This window comes from Chanos chanos, chromosome 2 (genome assembly GCF_902362185.1).
Source record: "Chanos chanos chromosome 2, fChaCha1.1, whole genome shotgun sequence".
NCBI lineage: Eukaryota > Metazoa > Chordata > Actinopteri > Gonorynchiformes > Chanidae > Chanos > Chanos chanos.
The window spans coordinates 1,849,939-1,872,500 of NC_044496.1; the positions used below are offsets into that span (position 1 = coordinate 1,849,939).

General features: G+C 45.6%; 4 protein-coding genes across 4 annotated transcripts in view; all 4 read right to left on the bottom strand.

Annotated features, from left to right (window-relative positions):
* Positions 1-3,274, bottom strand: part of LOC115805885 (AT-rich interactive domain-containing protein 3B) — a 35,465-nt gene extending 32,191 nt beyond the window's left edge. Inside the window, exons 1-2 of the mRNA XM_030766583.1 lie at positions 3,239-3,274; positions 1,287-1,937 (exon numbers count right to left, since the gene is read on the bottom strand). Coding sequence (XP_030622443.1) covers positions 1,287-1,937; positions 3,239-3,274 — 687 coding nt within the window. The remainder of the gene's footprint in view (positions 1-1,286; positions 1,938-3,238) is intronic.
* Positions 3,275-7,081: 3,807 nt separating this feature from the next.
* Positions 7,082-11,026, bottom strand: fam219b (family with sequence similarity 219 member B). The gene is made up of 6 exons (XM_030766658.1): positions 10,877-11,026; positions 9,851-9,953; positions 9,473-9,566; positions 8,771-8,845; positions 8,546-8,594; positions 7,082-7,942 (listed from the first exon to the last, which is right to left on the bottom strand). Exons 1-6 carry the CDS (start codon positions 10,943-10,945, stop codon positions 7,793-7,795), a joined length of 540 nt encoding a protein of 179 aa, XP_030622518.1. The 5' UTR covers positions 10,946-11,026; the 3' UTR covers positions 7,082-7,792.
* A 596-nt stretch (positions 11,027-11,622) lies between these two features.
* On the bottom strand, positions 11,623-15,223 carry cox5ab (cytochrome c oxidase subunit 5Ab). The gene is made up of 5 exons (XM_030794428.1): positions 15,048-15,223; positions 13,969-14,085; positions 13,408-13,529; positions 11,985-12,113; positions 11,623-11,755 (listed from the first exon to the last, which is right to left on the bottom strand). Exons 1-4 carry the CDS (start codon positions 15,118-15,120, stop codon positions 12,000-12,002), a joined length of 426 nt encoding a protein of 141 aa, XP_030650288.1. The 5' UTR covers positions 15,121-15,223; the 3' UTR covers positions 11,623-11,755; positions 11,985-11,999.
* Positions 15,224-20,120: 4,897 nt separating this feature from the next.
* Positions 20,121-20,828, bottom strand: rpp25b (ribonuclease P/MRP subunit p25, b). The gene has a single exon (XM_030793554.1). It carries the CDS (start codon positions 20,826-20,828, stop codon positions 20,121-20,123), a length of 708 nt encoding a protein of 235 aa, XP_030649414.1.
* Between the last annotated feature and the right edge of the window lie 1,734 nt (positions 20,829-22,562).

Genomic DNA, 22,562 nt, shown 5'->3' on the forward strand with positions numbered 1-22,562 from the left:
GAAACAAAAAGGCCAGACCAATTCTCATCGTACAATGGATTCCCCTTCCCCCACCCTCCACTACCACCCAATAAAAGCAACACAGCACAGCCAGGCTCGCCTCTCTCCTATTCTCTCTCTCTCTCTCTTTCTCTCCCACATTCTCTCTCTCTCTCTCCTTCACCTTTCCTGATCCAAACCCGCTCATAGCAGAGGCGCAGAACGGTAGCTAAACAGCTCTGTCGTTTTCTGACAGATTAAGAATCAGAGCTGTCTGTTGAGTGACACACAGAGTTTACGGAGTTTCCTATCTCCGCATTGTCTCTCTCCTCATCATTCAAGTGAATGTACAAGCGAGTGAAGTTTCCTGACTTCTCACACTCACAGTCCCGCTCACCAGAGATCTGCCAGATTTAAAGTCCTTCACCTTTTCCCTTTCAACAGAAAGCAACGAAAACTGTGTTTAAAGTCGGACAGTCAACAATGGGGTCTGCGCTGTGTTTACAGACCTGCGCCCCCCCCCCCCCCCCCAGGCCTGTCAACTCCTTGGCAACATTCCCTGTTTTTTCTTACAGCCAACCTCTTCCGAGCTCTCACGGAGGTACGTCACTCCTGTACCGCGACGGCGGGCGTGTGGAATAGCTTCCAGTCAGCATTCCAGCACACATTCACGCAGCGGTTTCCGCAATATTTACCTTTGGTTAAAAGTGCGCTTGGCAGGTTGCCGAAGCACTCCTGCAGGGGACCGCAGCTACTGTACTCTGCTTGGCTTTAATCTCCACGGACACACCCCTCCCTCCATATACCCACCCACTCTCTGACAAAATTGGCCCAACTGTCTCTGTAGACTGGCACCTGGCCAAGCCAGCTCCTGCCAGGAGCAAAGGAAGCAGCGAAAGTGAGAAAGAGAGAGAGAGAGAGAGAGAGAGAGAGAGAGAGAGAGAGAGCGCAGACTGAATGAACGACACCCTCGCACTGGCCCTCTGCCAACGCACACTTCTAGGATTTTTTTTTTTTTTTTTGGCCACAAAAGCCAAACAAATGTTTGGCCTCACTTAGAGCTTTGCGAGTGCCACACAAAGGTGAAAACGGGTAGGACTAGAGGGGCAGATCAAAAAACTGAGGCATGTAGAAAAAAAAAAATGTTATTTATGTTACGAATTTAGAACTTTGTTTTAAATAATGGAACTTTTTTTTTCCTCTTGAGGCGATAGAACCAGCGTTCCCTTCAAGCATGGACAAATGAGGAAAGAACTCAGTAAACATTACGACTTTTCCAGCACAGAGATGGAACGGGCAGATCTTACCTGTTTAAAGTGTTCGTCGTAGCTCCAGTCTGCCTGTCCGTTAGGGGAGATCGCGGAGTGAGGCCCGGCGGGAGAGAGGCTCTCCTCCGGCTCCTGCTTCACTCTGACGGGAGGTGAAGGAGCCCGTTTGGAGCCCGCTCCAGCGGGAGTGACCGAGAAGCTCCCGAAAGGCCGAACGGGCAGACGCGAGGCCCCCTGCTGCAACGCCAGGGTCTGTTTACGCAGGTACTCCAGGCCGCCGGCCCCTCCCTCCTCCTCCTCCTCGCTGCCTTCGTCGGCTTCCATCATCTCCTCCTCTTCCTCATCCTCTCCCGAGTCCCGGCCCCTGTCCTCCTCGTCCTCCCTTTCCGAGTCGACGCTGCTCTGGTTCGACACGCGGGACAACTGCCCGGCCGTCACCGCCCCTCCGCCCAGACCCTTGTCCATGAAGCCGGCGCCCGAGGCCCTGGCCGCGGCCAGGATGGCCTGCTGGGCAGCTACCTGCTGGGCGTACATGATGTGGGCCTCCCGCAAACGCCGCTCCTTGCGCTCCATCTCCAGCCGGGCCTGCTGCTGTCTCTGCAGCTGCTCCATCACTGCCTCCAGCTTCACCCCTGCCGTGCCCCCCTGGGGAAAAGCCCCTCCCAGAGCACTCTCCTGAGACATGCTGGGCTGAGAAAGGAAAGCAACAAAGACGTCAATGGCCCGTCATAAAACCAGACCTCAAATCTCCACAGGTTACACCTTAAAAAAAAAAGACCCCAGCATTAACACTGTCTTTGAACAGCGTTAAATGCACAGAATCTGTGGACTGTACAAAAGTGGAAGGGAGAATTTCGAGAATAGGACACGAGGACATGTCCTGTCCCCCACCCCCTCCCCAACACACACGTACATAGATATGTCTATGTACACACGTGGGTGTGTGTGAAGACAACTATGAAAGTAAGAATGTTTCTACAATACTCGACACGTACGCCGTTACCAGAAACAAAACGTTAATAATGAAATCGTCTTTATGACAACACTTCGACGCATCGTCAATGTACAAAGGTCTTTTTCTAAAACGATTGGGCCTGTAACGACATTATCGCACTGGAAAAATAAAACTTGCTCTGGCCATTTTCAGCAGTACTGTCTTAATGACACATTTTCTTTTTCCAAACTGAGGGGCGAATTGTAGTGTTGGGGGGAAAAGAACAGGCAAGGGTAATAAATTATTTCTCTACCTTTGATCTCGAGATAACAGACACAAACAGCCAGCCCCGGCTCACACAATAAACAATATATCTGAGAATGCAGCGTTGTCATTTCGGTAGAAAGTGAACGAAATAGGCCAGTACTCGAAGGCAAATAAGACACTTTCTTTACCGAAGACAACAGCCAGTCAAAATTGGCAATTTGATAGCATGTAAATTTGCGTGATTTCAGCGGACATTTACGCAGCTTAAAAGCAAAGAAGGATCAAGCAAGCACATCTTAAGGTTAATATTTGATAAAAGATAGGAGTCTTCGCCTTGCCCCTAATGAAAACGGCATGCACGCTGAGTAGAAGCATATGGCGGGGCGCCAGGGAAGCGTATATGTGAATGAGCGTAAAAGGTCTACTGTAGTTTGTTTGCGTGGCTGTGCGTGAATTTGACAGAATTAAAAAATATAAATATATATGTCGAACGATGCATACTTTGTAATTGTTCAATATTACTATATCTACAGCAGAGCACATTGTTTACTTCTACAGATCCAGCAAATAATTTATATGGGCGTTATTGTAAACTAGGTAGTCTATAACCGTCTACGCGTTGTCTATAGCACAACTTTTCGAAATTGGTGGGGGAGAAGTCCAAACGAAACGCCGTGCAATTTCTTTCGAATAACCTATGAAGAAACTTTTAGTTTCACTGACTTAATGTTAGAGTGGAAATCGAAACTTGCTCTGGGCACAGCGCCAAAAAGAGGGGAGCAACACTCACCATTTGCGCCTTACTGCTACCGGAATTGTCCACCATCCCTTCTTCCTAGGGTTATCCTTTTTCCCTCTTCTCTGGCACACTCTCTATCACTGGCCAACACGTCGGGAGACCGTGCATGCACACAAAGCGTGTAATATTCGTCCTCCAGCAATAAATCAAGTGTGAACGGGGGCGCAAAATTCGGTTTTCAGAAATGGAATTAGCTCTAAAATCGGGACGGACACGAAACGGGGCCCGTTCTCATATCTCGAATCGCCTGGTATTCAGGTTGTAACTCCCTTGACTCGATTTTCCTCCCTCGCATTGCACCCCCCGGCGTAGCGCACAACATCAATAGGGCCCGCCCAGTAACAGCAACAAGTTCTAGAGTTCCTGTGCGACTAGATGCGTTCGTTGAATAGTTACAGCAGGTATGCAAATCAGGCAGGATTTGTACCGTCACTGATCTATTCTCTTAAATATACAAAGACTGATTATTAGACTGTAATCGTTGTTCGCTGTCATGGCAATACCAGGTACTCAGATCAGGGTATAATTAATTTTCATATTCATTCACCATTTTCATAACGTTATCATGTAACGTAACGTTAAAATTAAAAGACGGAATAAGTAAAATTGTTTTGTTAGTTAATCTATACGTACTTATTAACCAGACAGGCTAACTGGAAGGGTTCAACATTTTCCAAACAGTGTACTGTTTTTTTTTTTTTTTTAATTCTTCATCTCCAAGTTAAGTAAGCGCATATTACTGACAGACAATTTATCACTTACAACTAGCATTAAATAAAAAGACATCATTTTTGTTAGTTTGTTTTTTTTAAATTTGGTGCGGTGGCGGTAGAACATGGCAAAATCAGTCTGCCGCAAGTAGATTATTCCCCTCAGTAAAAGTTACAGTGTAGTGTTTATTATTTGAGGGATGGTGTTTATTTATGTAGTTTCACGTGAGCTTTCAGGCAGACCTTGTGTGATTTTTTTTTTTTTTAATTGAACAATTATTTCTCCTTGGTGTGGCTCCTGCCTGCCCCCGCGTGGTAGAACGCACGTGGTTCTAAAGTGGGATTTTGGAGTGTGGGTGCAGCGAAAAGCTTTTCACACAGCGAAGACAGTGGATATTCATTCTCATTACAGTTTAATATGGAAAGTAACATTTACAACAAAATACAAGTAGTGTTTAAAACAAAAAAAATACAGTTCAGGTTATTGCATTTTGCACTTGGTAACGCATATTTTATCGAGAGGGCGAGGAAACAGATTGTCCTGTTAGTTGCATAGTACAGTCACGTGCTGCGGACAGCACCAAGCTCCGAGTGCAAGAACCACACACACACACACACACACACACACACACACACTTAAAACAATCCTTGATCCCTACAAACATCAATGATAACAGGAAAGTTTTTTTTCCATGTCATAACAAGTTAGCTCATTAAAAAGAGAGAGCGAGAGCGAGAGCGAAGCAGGAATCACCACACAGCTTGTAAAGACCTGAATCAAACGTGAATCAGCTGACACAGGAGCCGGTCCATATGATCTTGTGGACAAACAGGAAACAGGCAGGGGCACTTCCTGCGTAGTCTAAAGCTAAGAGCACCGCAGAAGAGGAAGCTAAACCAAGACAGTCCGATTTTGGCCCCACACATTCCAATCAGCTGCATCCAGACACTTAAATAATAAAATAATAATTAAAAAAAAAAAAATATATATATATATAGCCAAATTCGGCCGGCAGAACCGAACTGTCCACGGACTGTCTCAGTTTCTCTCCATGCATTTACTACCTGTTGCCCCGTCACATCCCTGTTTTACAAACCAATTCACCCTGTGACAGGGACAGGGATCCTGCTGCCTCACCAAGGGACATGTGTCTGCATGCCATAACCACACGCATGTCACATACATGCATTAAAGCAAAGACACGGAGTAAAAAAGAAAGACTACAGAGAAAAGAGAAAGCATAAAACGCAAAAAGGAAGAGAAATGCAGAACAAGAGACAGGCGACGACGTGTGAAAGAGAGGGTGACATGCGGTGAGAACTAAGGCTCTGCTCGCTGAGTCTGCAAACAGATGTGCTAAAAGAAAACAACAACAACAACAACAAAAAACACCCAGTTTGGGTTGAAAGTAACAGAGTGGACAGAATAAACAGTTAAGGGAGTCAGAATGCATCAGTGCTACTGCAAACCAATGCAGCACATTTCAGGGGCTGTTCTTCTTCCGTGAAGGGCGATGCCTGTCAAAATTCCCCACTCAAGGAGAAGTGTGTGACCTTACAGAGAATGAACAAGACAAAGTAACTTATTTTCCCATTACTGGGATGCTCAAGGTCTGAGCTAGCCACACACAGTGACTATAAACTGATACCACGGTAACGTGGCCGGCAGTAAGGACAGGAGAGATTATCTGAGTGTGTAACTTTGTCCTTCACTGGGACATTAAACCTTCAGAAGAACAAAGGGAGCAAAGAATCACAGTCTATGCAAAACGCTGCTGTGACGTGCCTCTCTCAGTCTATTTCACACTTTTCAGCAGTGTGAGGTTCTCCTGTGGGAGTCTCCCACTTTCTCTCTGGAGAGGCAGATAAAACTCCTCTCTCTGACACACACGGGAATGCAGTAACGTGGATCACTGACACACACGGGAATGCAGTGACGTGGATCACTGACACATACGGGAATGCCGTAACATGGATCTCTGACACACACGGGAATGCCGTAACGTGGATCACTGACACACACGGGAATGCAGTGACGTGGATCACTGACACACACGGGAATGCAGTAACATGGATCACTGACACATACGGGAATGCAGTGACGTGGATCACTGACACACACGGGAATGCAGTAACATGGATCACTGACACACACGGGAATGCAGTAACGTGGATCTCTGACACACACGGGAATGCAGTAACGTGGATCACTGACACACACGGGAATGCAGTAACGTGGATCTCTGACACACACGGGAATGCCGTAACGTGGATCTCTGACACACACGGGAATGCAGTAACATGGATCACTGACACATACGGGAATGCAGTGACGTGGATCACTGACACACACGGGAATGCAGTAACATGGATCACTGACACACACGGGAATGCCGTAACGTGGATCACTGACACATACGGGAATGCAGTGACGTGGATCACTGACACACACAGGAATGCAGTAACGTGGATCACTGACACACACGGGAATGCAGTAACGTGGATCTCTGACACACACGGGAATGCAGTAACGTGGATCTCTGACACACACGGGAATGCAGTAATGTGGATCAGGTTGGAAGCTTAGAATACGCTAGACTATCAGTGACTACACCTTCTGTATCACATCAGAGTTCTCCCTCCACTGCCAGTGACTACACCTTCTGTTTCACATCACAGTTCTCCTTCCACTGCCAGTGACTACACCTTCTGTTTCACATCACAGTTCTCCTTCCACTGCCAGTGACTACACCTTCTGTTTCACATCACAGTTCTCCTTCCACTGCCAGTGACTACACCTTCTGTTTCACATCACAGTTCTCCTTCCACTGCCAGTGACTACACCTTCTGTTTCACATCACAGTTCTCCTTCCACTGCCAGTGACTACACCTTCTGTTTCACATCATTTCTTTTACAGGGCCTGTCTGATCACTGCCTACAACACACATTATTTAAACAGGCCTTTATCCCTCTTTCCTCCATAGACTTGAATGATCTCTGTGGAACAGGACAGATACACACACACACACACACACACACACACACACAAAGATTGCACACATCAGATCAAACGTGCACGACTTCATGCAAAAACATATAAATTATTTTGACTTATTAACACAGACATAAGCCAGGGACATTGTATCAGGAACCTGTACTAGTCTTAAAACCTCAGATAATGATCAAATCAACAGATAATGCATTATATTCACTATATAAAACCTAATGAATGAATGTCCTGCGTTTGCCTCTTACATAACATAGGAAACAGGCGATAAAGGAAGTGATGTCATCTTAAAGCATAGGAACAGTTTACGTTCACACATAGAAAATCCTCCACTGAGAGTCATTTTATACTAAGGTCTGAAAATTGGAACAAACTTTTCTCTGGTTCTTAGTTGGACCCACTGAGCCTAAAACACATAGGCTATATATTACTCTCACGCACACACGCGCGCACATGCACACACACACACACACACACACACAGACACACACACACACACACACACAGGACGTGGGAGGAGGCATCTCTTGACAGTTAGGCGGTCTGAGGAAGATCCCAGCTGCACTGTCGTGTGGTAAGGCTGACAGGGTGAGGAGCTCAGGCTTTGGGATAAGACAGCGGTCCACCGCGCTGAGTGGGCGTGTGAGTGGAGGGGGGCTCGGTCTGAAGTGTAGTGTAGCCCTGCTCAGACTGCGTGTTCTCCCTGACTGGGCGTGGCCATGCCACAGCAGTGTCCCTGCGTGTTTGTGATGAGATTGCTTTGGTGAGGGCTGCAGGGCCAGGGTTCTGGTGGGCTGGCCCAGTGCGCGCGTGCGCGTGCGCTGCAGTCACTGCATGGAGCAGGAGGGCCTGTCTGCGCAGCAGCAGAGTGACGAGCCCATGGCTTTGGGAGGAATAAGGTCCAGATCCTCGTCGTCGGGGATCTCGTCCAATCGGTAGCCGTCCTTTAAGAGCTGCCGACTCAGATCAGGGTGCACCTGGAGAGGAACGGAGAGGAGAGGAGAAGATGGGAGAGGAGGGGAGATTTAGGGAGGTGACAGACATATGTGGAGCATAAAAAGGAAAAAGAGGGGAAATAAGTAAAGGTTTTGAAAAAAAAAGAAGAAATGAAGGGTGAGTAAAATCCTCGCCAAATAATCTGGAATAACTAGTCTGTATGGATAGAGACAGGTGCATACAGTCTCTCAGTAGTAATCCTGAGTTAGACATTCAGATTAAAACAGAACGCTACTGAAATGACAAAATTATTTAAAAAAAAATGATAGCCCTGAGTTAGACATTCAGATTAAAACAGAATGCTACTAACCCTGCCTGAAGCCTAAACTTAAATAATTCTTACAGAGACAACGAAAGGCATTCACACTGCAGGACAAAACTTACGATACTTGTGTGTGTGTGTGTGTATACACACACACACACACACACACACACGTATCGTAACTATATAAGTTTTTTGTTGGGTTTTTTTTGCTGCTGTGAGAACATGTGCTCCTGATGTTCAGTCTACCTCACGCTTCAGGGGGCACATTTATGCCATCTGTGTCTCAGAAAGGCATGGATGACCCCTCCCTTGGACTCACCTCTGCTGAGGAGTATCCTGATGAATACTGCGACTCAAACTCGACGTCACTGCACAAGTGATAAGTTCAAAAAAAAAAAAAAAAAAAAGACAATCAAAGTGAGACAGGAAGTGGATCTGTATACAGGATTCTAAATGAAGCTGAAGACTGAGCGAGAGAGAGAGAGAGAGAGGAGGACAGGAATACTGCAGCTTTTGGATGGTAGATGCAGTTGTCTTTCCTCACCTGTCTGAGTCCAAAGACACCAGAGTGTCCTCTGCACTCTGACTCAACGCTGTGTATCCTTTGTTGAACTTCACACTTCAGGGAAGAGCAGAGATACAAATGTCATACAGACAAGAGGCTTAAAAAGAAAATACACAAACAAAAACTGCAGCTTGTTCTCCTCACTGATGTGAAGAGAAAAACAGTGCTCTGTAGAGACAGTCAGCGTGGAGTGAGACAGTCAGCGTGGAGTGAGACAGTCATTGTGGAGTGAGACAGTCATTGCGGAGTGATCCACACCCCCCTCTGTAGTGAAAGTCAGTGTGGAGTGAGACAGCGTGGAGTGAGACAGTCAGTGTGAAGTGATCCACACTCCACTCTGTAGACACAGTCAGTGTGGAGTGAGACAGTCATTGTGGAGTGATCCACACCCCCCTCTGTAGTGAAAGTCAGTGTGGAGTGAGACAGCGTGGAGTGAGACAGTCAGTGTGAAGTGATCCACACTCCACTCTGTAGACACAGTCAGTGTGGAGTGAGACAGTCACTGTGGAGTGATCCACACCCCCACTCTGTAGAGAAAGTCAGTGTGGAATGAGACAGTCAGCGTGGAGTGAGACACTCAGTATGGAGTGACCCACACCCCACTCTGTAGTGACAGTCAGTGTGAAGTGAGACAGTCAGCCTGGAGTGATCCACACCCCACTCCGCTCTGTGGACGCTCACTTCTTGCTAGTCTGCCTGGGCTGCTGCGTTACAAGCCCCCCTGAGGTGAAGCCTGTCTTCTTGAACACTCTTTTGGCCATCTCCCTGTGCTTTTCTGCACAAACAACAACAAAATTAAAAATTCACAGTCAATTCAATTTAATAAAAAAAATAATAAAAAATTCAAAACAACCACAGGTCATAAACTAATTCCTTATATGCTGAAATACATGACCTGCCTATTTCATAACCCAGCACAGTGGGACATGTGAACAAGACTAAAGGAATGCCAGTGACCTGATAAGCACATGCATATTTTACAACGAGCAAACAGGTTTCAAGAGCTTTTTCGTTTTAGTTTCCTGAGAGGAAAGCTCATTTCCTCATTCCAGGACTTACGGAGTTTCGCGTGTATGGCTGGAGCTTTGGACATAATGTAAGGACCTCTTTTCTCCACCGGCCTGGAACTGCCGTCCACAGCCTTAGGCCTGCCGCCCGCCCCCTGGTTTTTTTCATTTTAGATGAATTTATATTAACGAAAGAAAACAAGAGAGGACCGTTTAGGACATATGTAACGCTAGTGTTGCAGCTGTATTACTGGTTCATTAGCACAGCTGCACTGTTTATCAGAAATCACATAGAGACACTGGACACATTTACCCCTAAATCAGCATAAATATCAGCACCTAGTAAAACAAATTCCACATAATAAATCTCTCCTGATGTCTAAGTGGATCTCTTAACCTACCTAACACTTAGGAACAAGTTTATATGTATGGAGGAGAGGAAATGCATGCGATTTCTATCACACAGTCTTGAGCGATATACTACGAAACTTTTCACCAGGACAAGATCGAGGCAAACCCACGGAATAGGAGAAGCGGTATGAGCAGTCATACTGGACAAGCCTGACTTTTAACGTCGTCTTATCCAATTGCTGAGGCATTGAGAAATCATGAAACCATGTCCCCATGAAATCATGTCACTTGCTATACGATCTCACATGAGATCGTATAGCAAGTGATGTCATTAAGAACAAAGAAACGCCTGAATCCTCGAAAGATCTTCTTGTGGTAGCTGATAAACAATCGTAATTAAAATGAAACTGAAATAACTGTTAGATCAGATACGCTGACCGACTGCAACTGTACAGCTAGTTAACCACAGCTCAAGAGGTCGTGGCGGGCTAAGGATAGATAATGAGGTAATGTTTTGACATTTGATTCAACCTTTTAACGCAAATAATTCATCATGAAAAGTGATCTGAACAAAGCGTAGTCATTCTACTTCAGTTATTGTCCTTTGTTCCTACGATGACATTGTGATGAGTGTTTTAAAATCACAATCGCATCCACCTTCGCTTTACCAGCTAACTCTACCTAAACGGGCTAGTGTAATCATAGCTGGCCGCTAACGCGAAGTTACCTTCGCTGCTGAAGGCTGAGGCACAACGAGACGCTCGTCCCTTTCTTGCTCCTCCATAATGTCGTTCATGTCGCTGTCAGATACTCAACCTGTACCATGTCTCAAACACTAATACCATCTGTCAGGCCTCGACACGGTACTACCAATACACTTCCACCCGTCTACTCTGTAAATATGAGTAACAAAGTGGTTGAAATACAGGTCTGCCTCTTCGTTTTCTTCAGTTAGAATGCGGATAGAAGATGGTTGATTGCTCTTTACCGCCACCTCCCGGATAGGAGCGTTTCGTTGGTGCTGCGTATGGTTTTCACATCACAGAGCGATGGTTTTGTGTTAGCCAAGTGAGGAAGCAAAAAAATTTAACCAGACTTCGCACAAATCTCAAATGTTGATGTGGGGTCCTCTCACTACACCCCCCAATAGATTTCGTAACTGACTGCTAACTGAGCAGTCTACGGCTGATCATTTGAAAAAGAGCGCGATAGCTTTCAGTGTTGTTAAACAGATCATTTAGCCTCGTGTTAACCCACACCTTAAATCACATTTCCGATCCATAACGTGAGAGACCCATTAAATGCCATTTCAGTAGGGCAATATTCAGTTGTGTACAGCAGAGATTTAAAACAAAACCATAATTAGACGTGAAAAGGGTACCCGCTTCAAAAAAGGAGGATTTGTCACATACAGGAATAGGTGTCATAACAGCAAATATTTTATATGGAAGCTGTTAAGAAAAGAGCACAGGACACATTAAATATTGCTTTGTTTATTAGGTCCGACATTTTGTACACAATAGCACAAACAGAGACAGTGGCATCCACGGCAGACACTAAGTGCAATGGTTGACCTCCTCGGCTGTGGTCACGGATGAGAGAAGACCTGAGAAGAGGGGAAAAAAGAAAAAACGACAAAAAAAAAGACAAGTCTGTTTATTTTAAACATACGACGCTGAATATCAATGTCATCCATATTTTATCAGTTAAAGTAAAGAAACTGTGCAGAGGGTTCCGCATGAGGCTAAAGGTGAGTGGACATCAGACAAGTCATTCATGCACAGACTAGAGATCCTGAGTAAACCACAGTCAGGCCACACTGAGCATAAACCCACCCAGGGTGTGGACGTTTACAGTTTGTCTAGGCCCAGCTCCTCCGGGGTGGAGATGCCCAGCTCCCGCAGGGTGGGCTGAAGCTCCTGGATGACGTATGGGTAGATGTCTTTGTGAGGTCCTGACTTGTCCTGTAGAGAGAGAGAGTGAACAGACACAGTTATTCTAACGTGACTGTATCCTTTTGTGTTATTTAAACGATCACAAGGTTACCGGCGCTCAGAGATTCCGCTGGCAGGCGTGATCCTGCCTGCCCGGAGTCACGCCAGCTGCGTCCGCTTTCTGCATTATCACGTGTTGACACAAATTTACCCCCTAGTGCCGGTTCTGAACATCCCACACAGCCCCTCTGTCTCTGACAGTGTTTGTTTGTTTGTTTGTTTGAGTTAGTACACAGCTTACAGGCAAACGTGGCGATGACAGCTTTAGGCTCTCAACTGAACCTTCCCTAAGTAAACACACGCACTCTGTTCTCGTATCCAGCAAACGAGACAGGACCCACTGACATGGGGCCCAGCTTGGCCCGAGTAAGGAATGGAACTGTTTTTTTGAGACACCACCATTCTGTTACAGACGAGAAGAAATTCACTTTATTCTAATCGCTTCTTACCACTCCATTGGCTAAGGGGAGGAGATGTGGCTCAGACACCACAGAGGTTAAAGTACATGTGTCTTAATCTGGGCCTGACTCCAGGACATGACTCAATGCAAATGACGCCTCCTTCCACTGCAAGAACCCAATGGACGCTCAGTAACTATATCACAAAAAGTGTCATGTTTTGGGGCATTTACAGAATTGCTTAGTTTATCACATCACTCCACTAATGGACCTTTGTCTCGTTTACTGCTAAATACATTTAGGATTTGGTATAGCATGAAATGAAAAGTTCAGAATGATGATTTCATCAATAAAATAACTGATTGATTAATTGATTACAAAATAATCATTAATAGCAGCCCTAGTTCCTTGACCCATACTGGAAACACTGATGATTGATTTTAAGGTGTGAACTGGAACCAGCCTGTGTTTCCTACAGACCAACCTGAAGTTGTGAAATGTAGACACACTGTCAAAATAAAGCACACGCAGCAACTTCCCTGGGAGTCTCTTAAACAATGTCACCATATTCCACACCAACGTCAACTATAAAACATACTGGGAACATTCCGGCCGTCCAGAGACCCAGTGACCCGGAGTAACCCCGGCTGAGGAAGATCATAGCACTGTCATCCATGTTTTGTTTTTCAGAACCATGGAAAACTATTCCACTAACCCACAGAGTTTACCAAGTCTCTTCTCTGGACCAGTCATTTTCACACACACACACAAAACCATGTCTATTGGATCTTCTACCACACAGTCAAAGCACTGACAGGCAGCAGCAGGACTAAGACCTCTGTGTGTTGGAAAGATCTTTCACTCACCCTCACGGCCTCCAGGATCCGGATGGCGCTGGCCAGATCGTTCAGCCTCCGGCACGCTCTGAGGGCGGAGTCTAGGATCTTAGGCTCAGGGACCAGGTCATATCCAATCAACGTATTCATCCCTTAGGGAAGAGAGTGGTGTGAGAGACAGGAATCTTTAGAACAGTCTGGTTCAGGTCAGCAGGACTCTGCCTGGACACCGCCTTCTAGAAACAGAATGTAAACAAGTCTTATATTCATAGAGACTGGAGGTTCATATCACAGCGTCCGTTCAGTGGATCAGTCATTCAGGTAAGAAGGTTTGGTTGCCATGCAACAAAGCCTTTTTCATTTAATTCACATTAGTGTGGGAGAACCTCCATTCTCAATGAACTGTGTGACAATTCCATTTATCCCCGAAATGGATCCAATTCTTAATGTCTGACACGTGCACAGGCGTACACGATTATAGCCGATGTTCTACAGAGATTGTGTGCTTTCCGTTTTTAAGGCATTAATTCAGTGTTCACATAAGATGGCAAGACTGTGGCCAGTGTGAGAGAGCATGTGGGATTCCGTTACCTTTCCTCAGTTCCCAGGCGTCAATGTCAGGTTTACTGAAATAGGTGACCCAGCGAGCGTCAAACTCCTCATCAGTCTCTGGCTTTGCATGGGAATAGCATCGCACTGCCAGAGGAGCTGGAGAAAGAAACAATGTCTCCAAATCAAACTCTGTGAGATGCATGTATAGGCTGCAGTGTTACTGTTTGACTGTCAGATTATACAACACCAATGCTTAGCAAACTGAATCAAAAGATAACAGAAAAGGTATCATAACTGAACATAAATGCAATGGACTTAACGTTCTACTCAAATGGGACGAATCAATAGTCATGTTAACGACTACTGAAACGGTTAAAACCAATTATTTCGCTGCACGTTCAATACATCACGTGAACTATACCAAACATAAGACCCCAACAAATCAATAGGAAGTTAATAACGGAAAAAATATATTGGCGTCATCCGGGAGAGAAAAACGCATTCGCCTGGCTCTGTAATTCAGACAAATAGGCCATTTTAAGCAACTATTACTTACACGACTGAAATTTTAAATTGGGGACTATGTGAGATTACACTGATGCAACAGTTGCTCAGTGACCGGCATAGAAAGAGAGCGTGACTTTCAGCAACTGGGTCAGTGCAAGGGCACGCGCACTACTTGCTAACGTTGCACAGATGTGCGTTTTACAAATTGTTGACAAATAAATTTCCGCGGATGCACCTCAATAACTCGGAAGACATTGTTTAAATTAAAACGTTTTCTTTCATCTGTTTCCTTTTACTGAGCTGACGTTACCGCTACAGTACGTAGTCACGTCCGCAATCTAGCTGGCCACCGAGCCGCCTAACTTATATCACATTAAATTTATTAAATAAAATTACCGCCTTACCACGGTAAATATCGTGTTCTACTGTCCTACACCATTTATATTTGTGATAAGCTACTGTAAACTATTATTTACCTACAGCAACTGTCCTTGACCTCACACGAACCTGCAAACCGGGTTTCCGCTGGCTAACTGTTGTATTAGCATTGATAGGAGAGAAGGCATTAAACATAACCAAGAGCCACATTGTCCTTCAAAGTCAGTCCTTACCTGTGAAACAGGGACGTGATCGCACAGCAGTCCTGATACCGGCAGCTGAAATTCGAACAGCGGCAGAAAACATCTTGCCAGCCGGGGAGATTTGGGGAACTGTTGGTCTACTGCCTGGCTTATTCCGTGGGTAAGAACAGAAAGGTTGGTAGCTAGTTAGCTAGCTACAGGTCTGTAGAACGAAATTTTTGAAAACTGCGCATGATCAATCTGCTTGCAGGGATTGGGATGTCACACAAAGAGTTGCACAACCGTGTATGGGAAGCGAAAGGTTTTTCGTTTACTCATTTCAAATTCATTTTTAAGCTTGTTCTTACAGTAAAAAAGAAAAAAAAAACATTTTAAGTGAAATTATAAATTTTTAAAGAAAAAAGGAAACTTGAGAATGGGGAAGAATTTTACCATTCATCTTTGGTTTCATCTTGATTTTAATTTTAATTTTGGCAAAATAAACACGGAAATAAACAGCTAACAGCAACAACAACAACAACGAAAACAACAACAAAAACAACAACAACAACAACAATAATAATAATAATAATAATGTGTTGTGTCTTCCCTACATTTTTCCGTTTGTAGGTTTCTTTGAAGAAAAAAAAACAGGTGAGTGATTTGTTTTGTTAGTGCTCACAGATTATTTTGATCTCACACTATTATTTATTTTATTTTATTTATTTTGTCACTAATATCTAAAAAAATAGTCCGTGCACTGGACGATTTAATGACACGGCTTTTCTCAGTTTGCACTCTTTACCGTTTGTTATTTGTCACTGTATGTGCGTGTCCATTTTTACCACAAGGTGGCGACTCTAACTAACCTTACACCTTCATACGGGGACGGGGACGGGGACGCGCTTATATTGTACGTCAAACACAGTTTTACTGATCGTACTATCTCTCAGGTGCTGCTTCCGTTCAGTCATGAAAACGCCAATGAAAATGAAAACGCTAGAAGTGAACCAGCCTTTAACTTACGCGATTAATGATTAATGAGTCTGAACAGGAACGGACGGTAGGACCGTAGAATGTACCAAAGAAAGTCAAAAAGAAAACCACCAGAAACATCCTTATGTGTATTTGGGGGGAAGCCAACCACGTAAGGGCGGGGAGTTAAATTCAGGATAATTTAAAAATGTAACATGTTTAGTTATTTTGCCCAAATGACAGTAAAGCATCACTTATCCCACATTTGTTGTTGATAACCCATATTTTAATACTGGCCATTTTTTTTTTTTTTTGCTGGAACCCAGAGAAAAGTGTGTCAATGCTGTATTCTCCCCCCCAAAATGCTTTTTAATATTTACCTAATCACTTCCAATGCTTTTCTTTCTGTTTTTTCTGCTACTTTGAGTCCAGTAGCAGTCTCAGCTTTCGGTCTGCCCGTTTTTTATCTCAATAATCCTTTAATATTGTTCGGCTCGTGTATGCTGCCAGGTTCTTGGCTGAGTCTTCATTATCTGCGCCTTCAGCCTGGGCTTCAGTACACTGTAATTACACCCTCAGCTGCTCTGATCAATTCAGCACCCAGGAATGCACAGGACCAACTCTCTATTCCGCCTCTGGTGGAGCGAGGGAATTATCTGTTTATATTAAAGAAAGAAACTCAGAGCGCTCTCTCCCTCTCTCTCAATCTCTCTTTCTTCTCTCTCTGTGTGTGTGTGTGAGTAAGTGTGTGTGAGATTAAACACTGTGTGTAATTTCAGTGTATAGTTCACAGAGCAAAGACAAGCTTGTAGGACTGAGTTTATTTGATTGTAAAAAAACCCCCCCCAAAAACGCAGTTCTTCCATTCCCCCCACATTTGACCATTCATTTTACAATCTCCTCTCTGTCAGAGCCTTCACCCTCCATTCATACAATCACTCAGTGTCTTATTCTCTGACAAGCCATGCAGAGAGAGAGAGAGAGAGAGTCCATGAAGAGGCTGAAAATTCTCCTTTGGCCTGTCTCACACAGTGAGGAGAACAGTGCCTTGAGGAGACTAACCCTGGCTGAAAACATCAGTCCAGTAAATATTCAATTTAAAGGATTTCCAGATAAGGGCAGCTGAAAAATTGCGGTAGCAGCCATTCTTCTTGATAAGAAAAGCTGGGACCATCTGGAGGGAGGGAGATAGCAAACTCCCACGCCAACCTAGAGCCCTTTCTCTCATCTGCTGCAGAGGGGGAAAGGGAGAGAGAGACAGGGGAAGAAATAGTGTTCTTTCGTTTATCAGAAGAATGAATTCATTCCCATCCAAGGTGGGCAATAATTGGCTTTGACACACATTAAACAGTGGAGAATTCACAACTATGTACCATAAAGTGAAACATCATGATAATAATAATAATAATAATAATAATAATGTTTCACTTTATGGCACATTATTATTATTATTATTATTATTATTAACAACAACAACAACAATAATCTAATAATAATAATCATCATTATCATCATCATCATAATAATAATAGTAATAATAATGTTGTTAAAAGCAAATTTTAAATTAATATATAGGGACAATGTGATTATGGTTCACTCCTTTGACTGTGCCATTAAGATAATTCTTCTAGTGAGGTCAGGTTTGCTCCGAACGTCTGAGATGAGATGTGTAAATGTGGCATTTGGCCCGCCCGTCCTGGGCGTGTCTGTGACGTGACAGAGGCGTCGGTTTCGTTTGTCTGATGGCAGGTTTGCAGTGAACGGTTGAGGGACTGAAACACGGTGTGGGATAAGGGTCAGGTGCAGGACAGACAACAAACTTTTGCATTGTCCTGTTATTTACTTGTTTATGTGTCTGGAAATGCACTACTGTCTACAAAACAAGGTGCTCAGAGTGAACCTGACCACGACCATAAAGAGCTGTTTTTCTGGTGGCACTCCTGTAGAGTTTGTGCTGTGAATAATGCTTCCACACGCTCATCTTATCTGTCCTTTCACTCAGGAGTTCTCCTTTATGACCCTATCTGCATTTTCACGCCTGGCCTGGAATTTCTAATGTCTGGTCGAAGCTGCTGGTCGATATGATATTTACCAAGCGGTATCTCCGTGACCGGCATCGCCGACAGATCCACGGGTCTCCAAGGTGAGAGCTGTGGACTCAGTGATAAGAGACGGGCGGCGGTAACCCCTTCGCCGTCTCCAGGATGTTTAGACTCTGTTGCATTTCACGCTTTGTCGCCGCGGCAGCGTTCTCCTCTCAGGCCCGGGGTCGACTGTTTCGCTCGGACTCTTTCTGACTGAGTTTGGGAGGAAGGTTCAGTCGTGTGTTCTGCCGCAGTCAAAGAAACCGCAGACAAACTGACGAATGACAGCGTCACACACAGGAGCTGTTCTTCCCCCACTTTTCGCCATCATCAGCGTCTTCCTCGCAGTGGCCCTGCTCGTGACACCGGAATGGTGTGGAATGTGCCGGAGTCTGCGATGCGCATGGCTGGTAGCAGAGTGTCTGGGACGTTTTGATAAATTGATTGCATTAGGTGCTTTTGTGCCCTCAGAGAAACGCAGCACGATGAAAAGAAAACAGCTCAAAGATACACTGAAGCTAAAATAGAAAAGCCATAAACCATGACTCAAGTCGTTGACACGGGTGGGGACCGTCTAAGCCGTTCGGCAGATTGAAAGATGAGGATTTAAAAAAAGAATCTGAGAGGATGTAACTGCTGAAGGAAGATTTGACCCAGTCAAGAGCGTGTTTTTATGCTCAGAGTGACGTAAGCAGATCCTGCCTGACGGAGGACTACACCTCTGTCACACTGGCCCGTGGTGATGGCCGACTGACTGACCCTTCATCAGCTAACGGAGAGAGGAACTCCTCAGCATGCCGGAGACATTTGACTGCTCTTGTACATTTAATGACAGAGCACCACGCTGACTGGAGCTTCCACATCCCTCCTCCCTCGTTTTTTTCTTTCTTTTTTTTTTCTGAAAATGATTTGTCATAAATTATTCATATTTGTGCTTTTCCTGGATGACAATGCTAAACCTAAAACTCTGAACTCTTGTCGTAGGCCAGAGCAAAGCTAAGACAGCACAGGTCAGTCTTGCCGCCAGTGGAGCTGACGTTACTGAGAGAGAGGGACAATGCACTGGATGCTGGTAGTCTTTAAAACCATTAAAACCCAGCATCAAACCATTCATTCAAACGATAACCGGTGTGTGCTAAGATGATTAGATGAGTCTTGGATATACAGAGGTGGCATTAAGTCTGAAATGAACCAGGCTAAAGGAAATGAACCAGGCTAAAGGAAAATAACTGTATGAAAATATTCTATCCCTGCATGAATGCAAGCTGGCCTGTGGTTTATAAACAAACAAACAAGCAAGCAAGCAAACAAACATTTACCAGTGGTCTGTCAGTGAGTATATGACTGAACAGGCATTCACCTATTCAAATCTCTTCCTTTCGTTTTTGTCAAGGAATCGGTGCACCATGGTGTGTTTTTCTCCGACGGAGGTGAATAGATCTCAGTATTAAGACTGTCATTGTTATCAGAAAATGAAATGAATCTGTTAAACGAAGGCAATTTATTCAGCTTTTTCAATCTATGTTGGAGGGGGGAAAAAAATCAAACGGCTGAACATTCCGTCAATAGATCCATTCAAACTGATGAATGGCAACAAGTAAGTGGCACATAATTTTCCTCTCCCGCCGTGGTCTACCTGCCGCGTGCCTCTGAGCTCAAGCTCGCAAAATTCACAAAGAGGAGAAAACACAAAGGCTTAGAGGAGAACTGCATGAACCCTGCGATCATTGCCCAGTTCCACTCAAACCCCAACAGCTCGGGAACCTCAATGGGGTTTTTTTTTTTTTTTTTCAAAACAAGCTCAAACAAAACTAAAAGCTATGCCCTGCAGACTGCAGACTGACGTGAAGTGTGTCATTATTTTCTGGCTAAAAGGATTCTGACGCTCTGGTCTTGCACTCTGAAACGACAGGGCTCTGTCGTCTGTACACGCAGACAACATTCTCATCTTCCCTAAACACCACCCTCCCCGCGTTCTCTTGTCACTCTCAGAAAGCAGAGTGAGAGTCATGCGTTTGTCTGAGTGAGCTCCCTGTCCGCCTCTCCGCCCTGTACGGCCCCTCCCTCACTCAACAGAGCTCCCCCCCTGTAAACACACTCTCTTTGACTGGGGCTGACCAGACAAATCCGTCAGCCTCAGAGCTCTCTTCCCGGGGTCCTGTGGGCTTTCCAGTCCGTCCCCTTCTTCCCACAGTGTGCCGTGTGTCTCGGGCGGCTGGTAGCCGGGCTCCTGAGGATCCAGCTGGTCCTTGGAGAGAAGGATGCTGATGGAGGGCACGGTTCTGTGCACCGTCATCTCCGAACCTCCTCCTTCATCGCTTCCCCAGACTTCCCTCACGCCTTTATACCTCAGCTTGGTCACCTGGTGCAGGCCGCCCATCTTACGCTTCATGATCTCCACGCAGGTGATGGTCTTGGTCACGGCCCGACCCGAGCCCGTGAAGACCACCTGCCGGAGTCCGGACCCCTGCCTGCCGTCGCCGTCGCCGCCGCCGCCGCCCTGCATGCGAGCCATGGCAAAGCCCATCAGGTTACGGATCTTGCTGCCCTCTTTCACACGCATCTCCAAGAAACCGGACGGCAGCCCGGGGAAGGGGCAGGGGGTGTCCTCCTCCAGACGACACACCTTCTTGAAGCCGCCCAAACCCAGCTTCAGAGCTGCGTGAGGCCCAGTCAGCAGGGCAGGGTCAGGAGCAGAGACAGGCTGGGCAGCTGTAGACTCAGCCTGGGCTGTGAGGGCCAGGCACCTGTCTTTGGTAACGTTCAGCTCCATACAGATGACTGTATCACCCGCGACAGCAGCCAACAGACTGTGCACCGATTCTAACTGCTAACAGCAGTCAGGCCCTCTCAGCATGTCTCTTCCTCAGGGCTTAGGAACAAATAAAAAAGAAGAGAGCCAAACCCGCGTGATCTACCTGCTCATGCCTGTGTGCCTCTCTCATGCTCGGGATGCTTTGTGTCTAAAGAGCAGTCCACCGTCCTGTTAAGTCTTCTCCTGTTTGACTCGGCAGATGACTTGTCTTCCAGTATAAAAAGAGATTTGGAACTCTTTATGTCTAAGCTTGTCAGAGGGCGTAAGGAATATGATAAATCTCTATGGTGAATCGTCCTGGTAATCTCAGACAGACTGTGTTTGCAGAGCGCTTTGTGCTGAAAAGAACGATTCTGTAACAACTGTTTAAAAACTGTAGGAAATTCACTAACTTTCAGTCTTTCTGTCATAAGGTACCTGCAGCGCTCTGCTTGTCCAGTGAACTTTGTGATGTGACATGCGGATGTCCAAGCCCACGCTGACTCCTCAAACCAGAGCATCAGAATCTCATACTCCTCCTCTCTCTTCTCTGGGACTGTCCGATCTGTGAGCACTCCGACTCCTCTCTCTGTGGACCGCTAAAGCAGTAAGTGCAGGAGCAGGTCTGCAGCCTTCCCTCTCTCTCTCTCTCGCTGTCCTCCTGCCTGCGGAGGAACCTTCGCATGGAGCTAGGAGTGTCCTGCTGGAACCCTCTGTGTTTCATCCACAGAACTCTCTCTCTCTCTCTGTTTCTTCACAAAGATGCAAAAGGGACAAGGGCTGGCTCGTAAATGCTTGCAGGAGGGGAGTGTCCGTGTTTGAGAGGGATAAAAAATCGGGGCGGGCACAAGAGAAACAGAGCCCAGCCCCTTTAAAGCTCCGGTCCTCACATCTCTGTTGAAACCAGCAGAAGCCCATTCACACTCTGTGTTCCTTTAAAAGAGAAAAAAAAACACACACACAAAACAAAGCACCAATCACAGCTAACTTTGCAAATCCGTTTGGAGGACGTTTCGCTACATGTGCTTAATGTACACGACTCGTTCTGCTGGAGGTCTGTCTGAAACACAGAGGTTTAAAAATGGATTTTCAGCACCGGTACAATGAATTAAATTGGCTCTGTTGTAATTGAAAGCATCCTTCAAAGAGCTGTTCAAAGTCAAGAACACTAAATTGTGCTGTACTTAGCCTTTATCTGTCTAGATGGTCCTGGCCATTAGAATTTGCATAATGTGATGTTAATGTGTCCATAAGGGGTGCATCAGAAAATCCAAGTTTCCTGTGATTTAACTGGACCTGATGATGTGAAACAGAACATCTCAGAAAGATAAACTCCGGCACAGCGGTTTTGGATTCACAGGTGTAGGATTGGACCAGGTTTTCTGGGTTTTCCCTCTCCGTCTCTCTCTCTCTCTCTCTCTGTCTCCCTGTCTCCCTGTCTCTCTCTCTCTCTTTCTCTCTCTGTCTCCCTGTCTCTCTCTCTCTCTCTCTCTCTCTCTCTCTCTCTGTCTCCCTGTCTCTGTCTCGCTCTCTCTCTCTCTCTCTCTGTCTCCCTGTCTCTCTCTCTCTCTCTCTCTCTGTCTCTCTCTCTGTCTCCCTGTCTCTCTCTCTTTCTCTCTGTCTCTCTCTCTGTCTCCCTGTCTCTCTCCCTCTCTGTGGATGCTGGGGGATCTTGCCGTGTTAATCACTCCTATGCCACCTAAGAGGGGGCGC

Bases quoted from the DNA above. Each gene is read 5' to 3' on its own strand.
- fam219b (XM_030766658.1), bottom strand. From the start codon at position 10,945: ATGAACGACATTATGGAGGAGCAAGAAAGGGACGAGCGTCTCGTTGTG. The intron at 8,595-8,770 runs GTGAGGAAAGAC...TCACTTGTGCAG, and splicing joins GTGTCTTTGGACTCAGACAG to TGACGTCGAGTTTGAGTCGC. The intron at 7,943-8,545 runs GTGAGTCCAAGG...GTTCCTCTCCAG, and splicing joins CAGGATACTCCTCAGCAGAG to GTGCACCCTGATCTGAGTCG.
- cox5ab (XM_030794428.1), bottom strand. From the start codon at position 15,120: ATGTTTTCTGCCGCTGTTCGAATTTCAGCTGCCGGTATCAGGACTGCT. The intron at 14,086-15,047 runs GTAAGGACTGAC...TTCTTTCTCCAG, and splicing joins ATCACGTCCCTGTTTCACAG to CTCCTCTGGCAGTGCGATGC. The intron at 13,530-13,968 runs GTAACGGAATCC...CTCTTCCCTAAG, and splicing joins CGCCTGGGAACTGAGGAAAG to GGATGAATACGTTGATTGGA.
- rpp25b (XM_030793554.1), bottom strand. From the start codon at position 20,828: ATGGAGCTGAACGTTACCAAAGACAGGTGCCTGGCCCTCACAGCCCAG.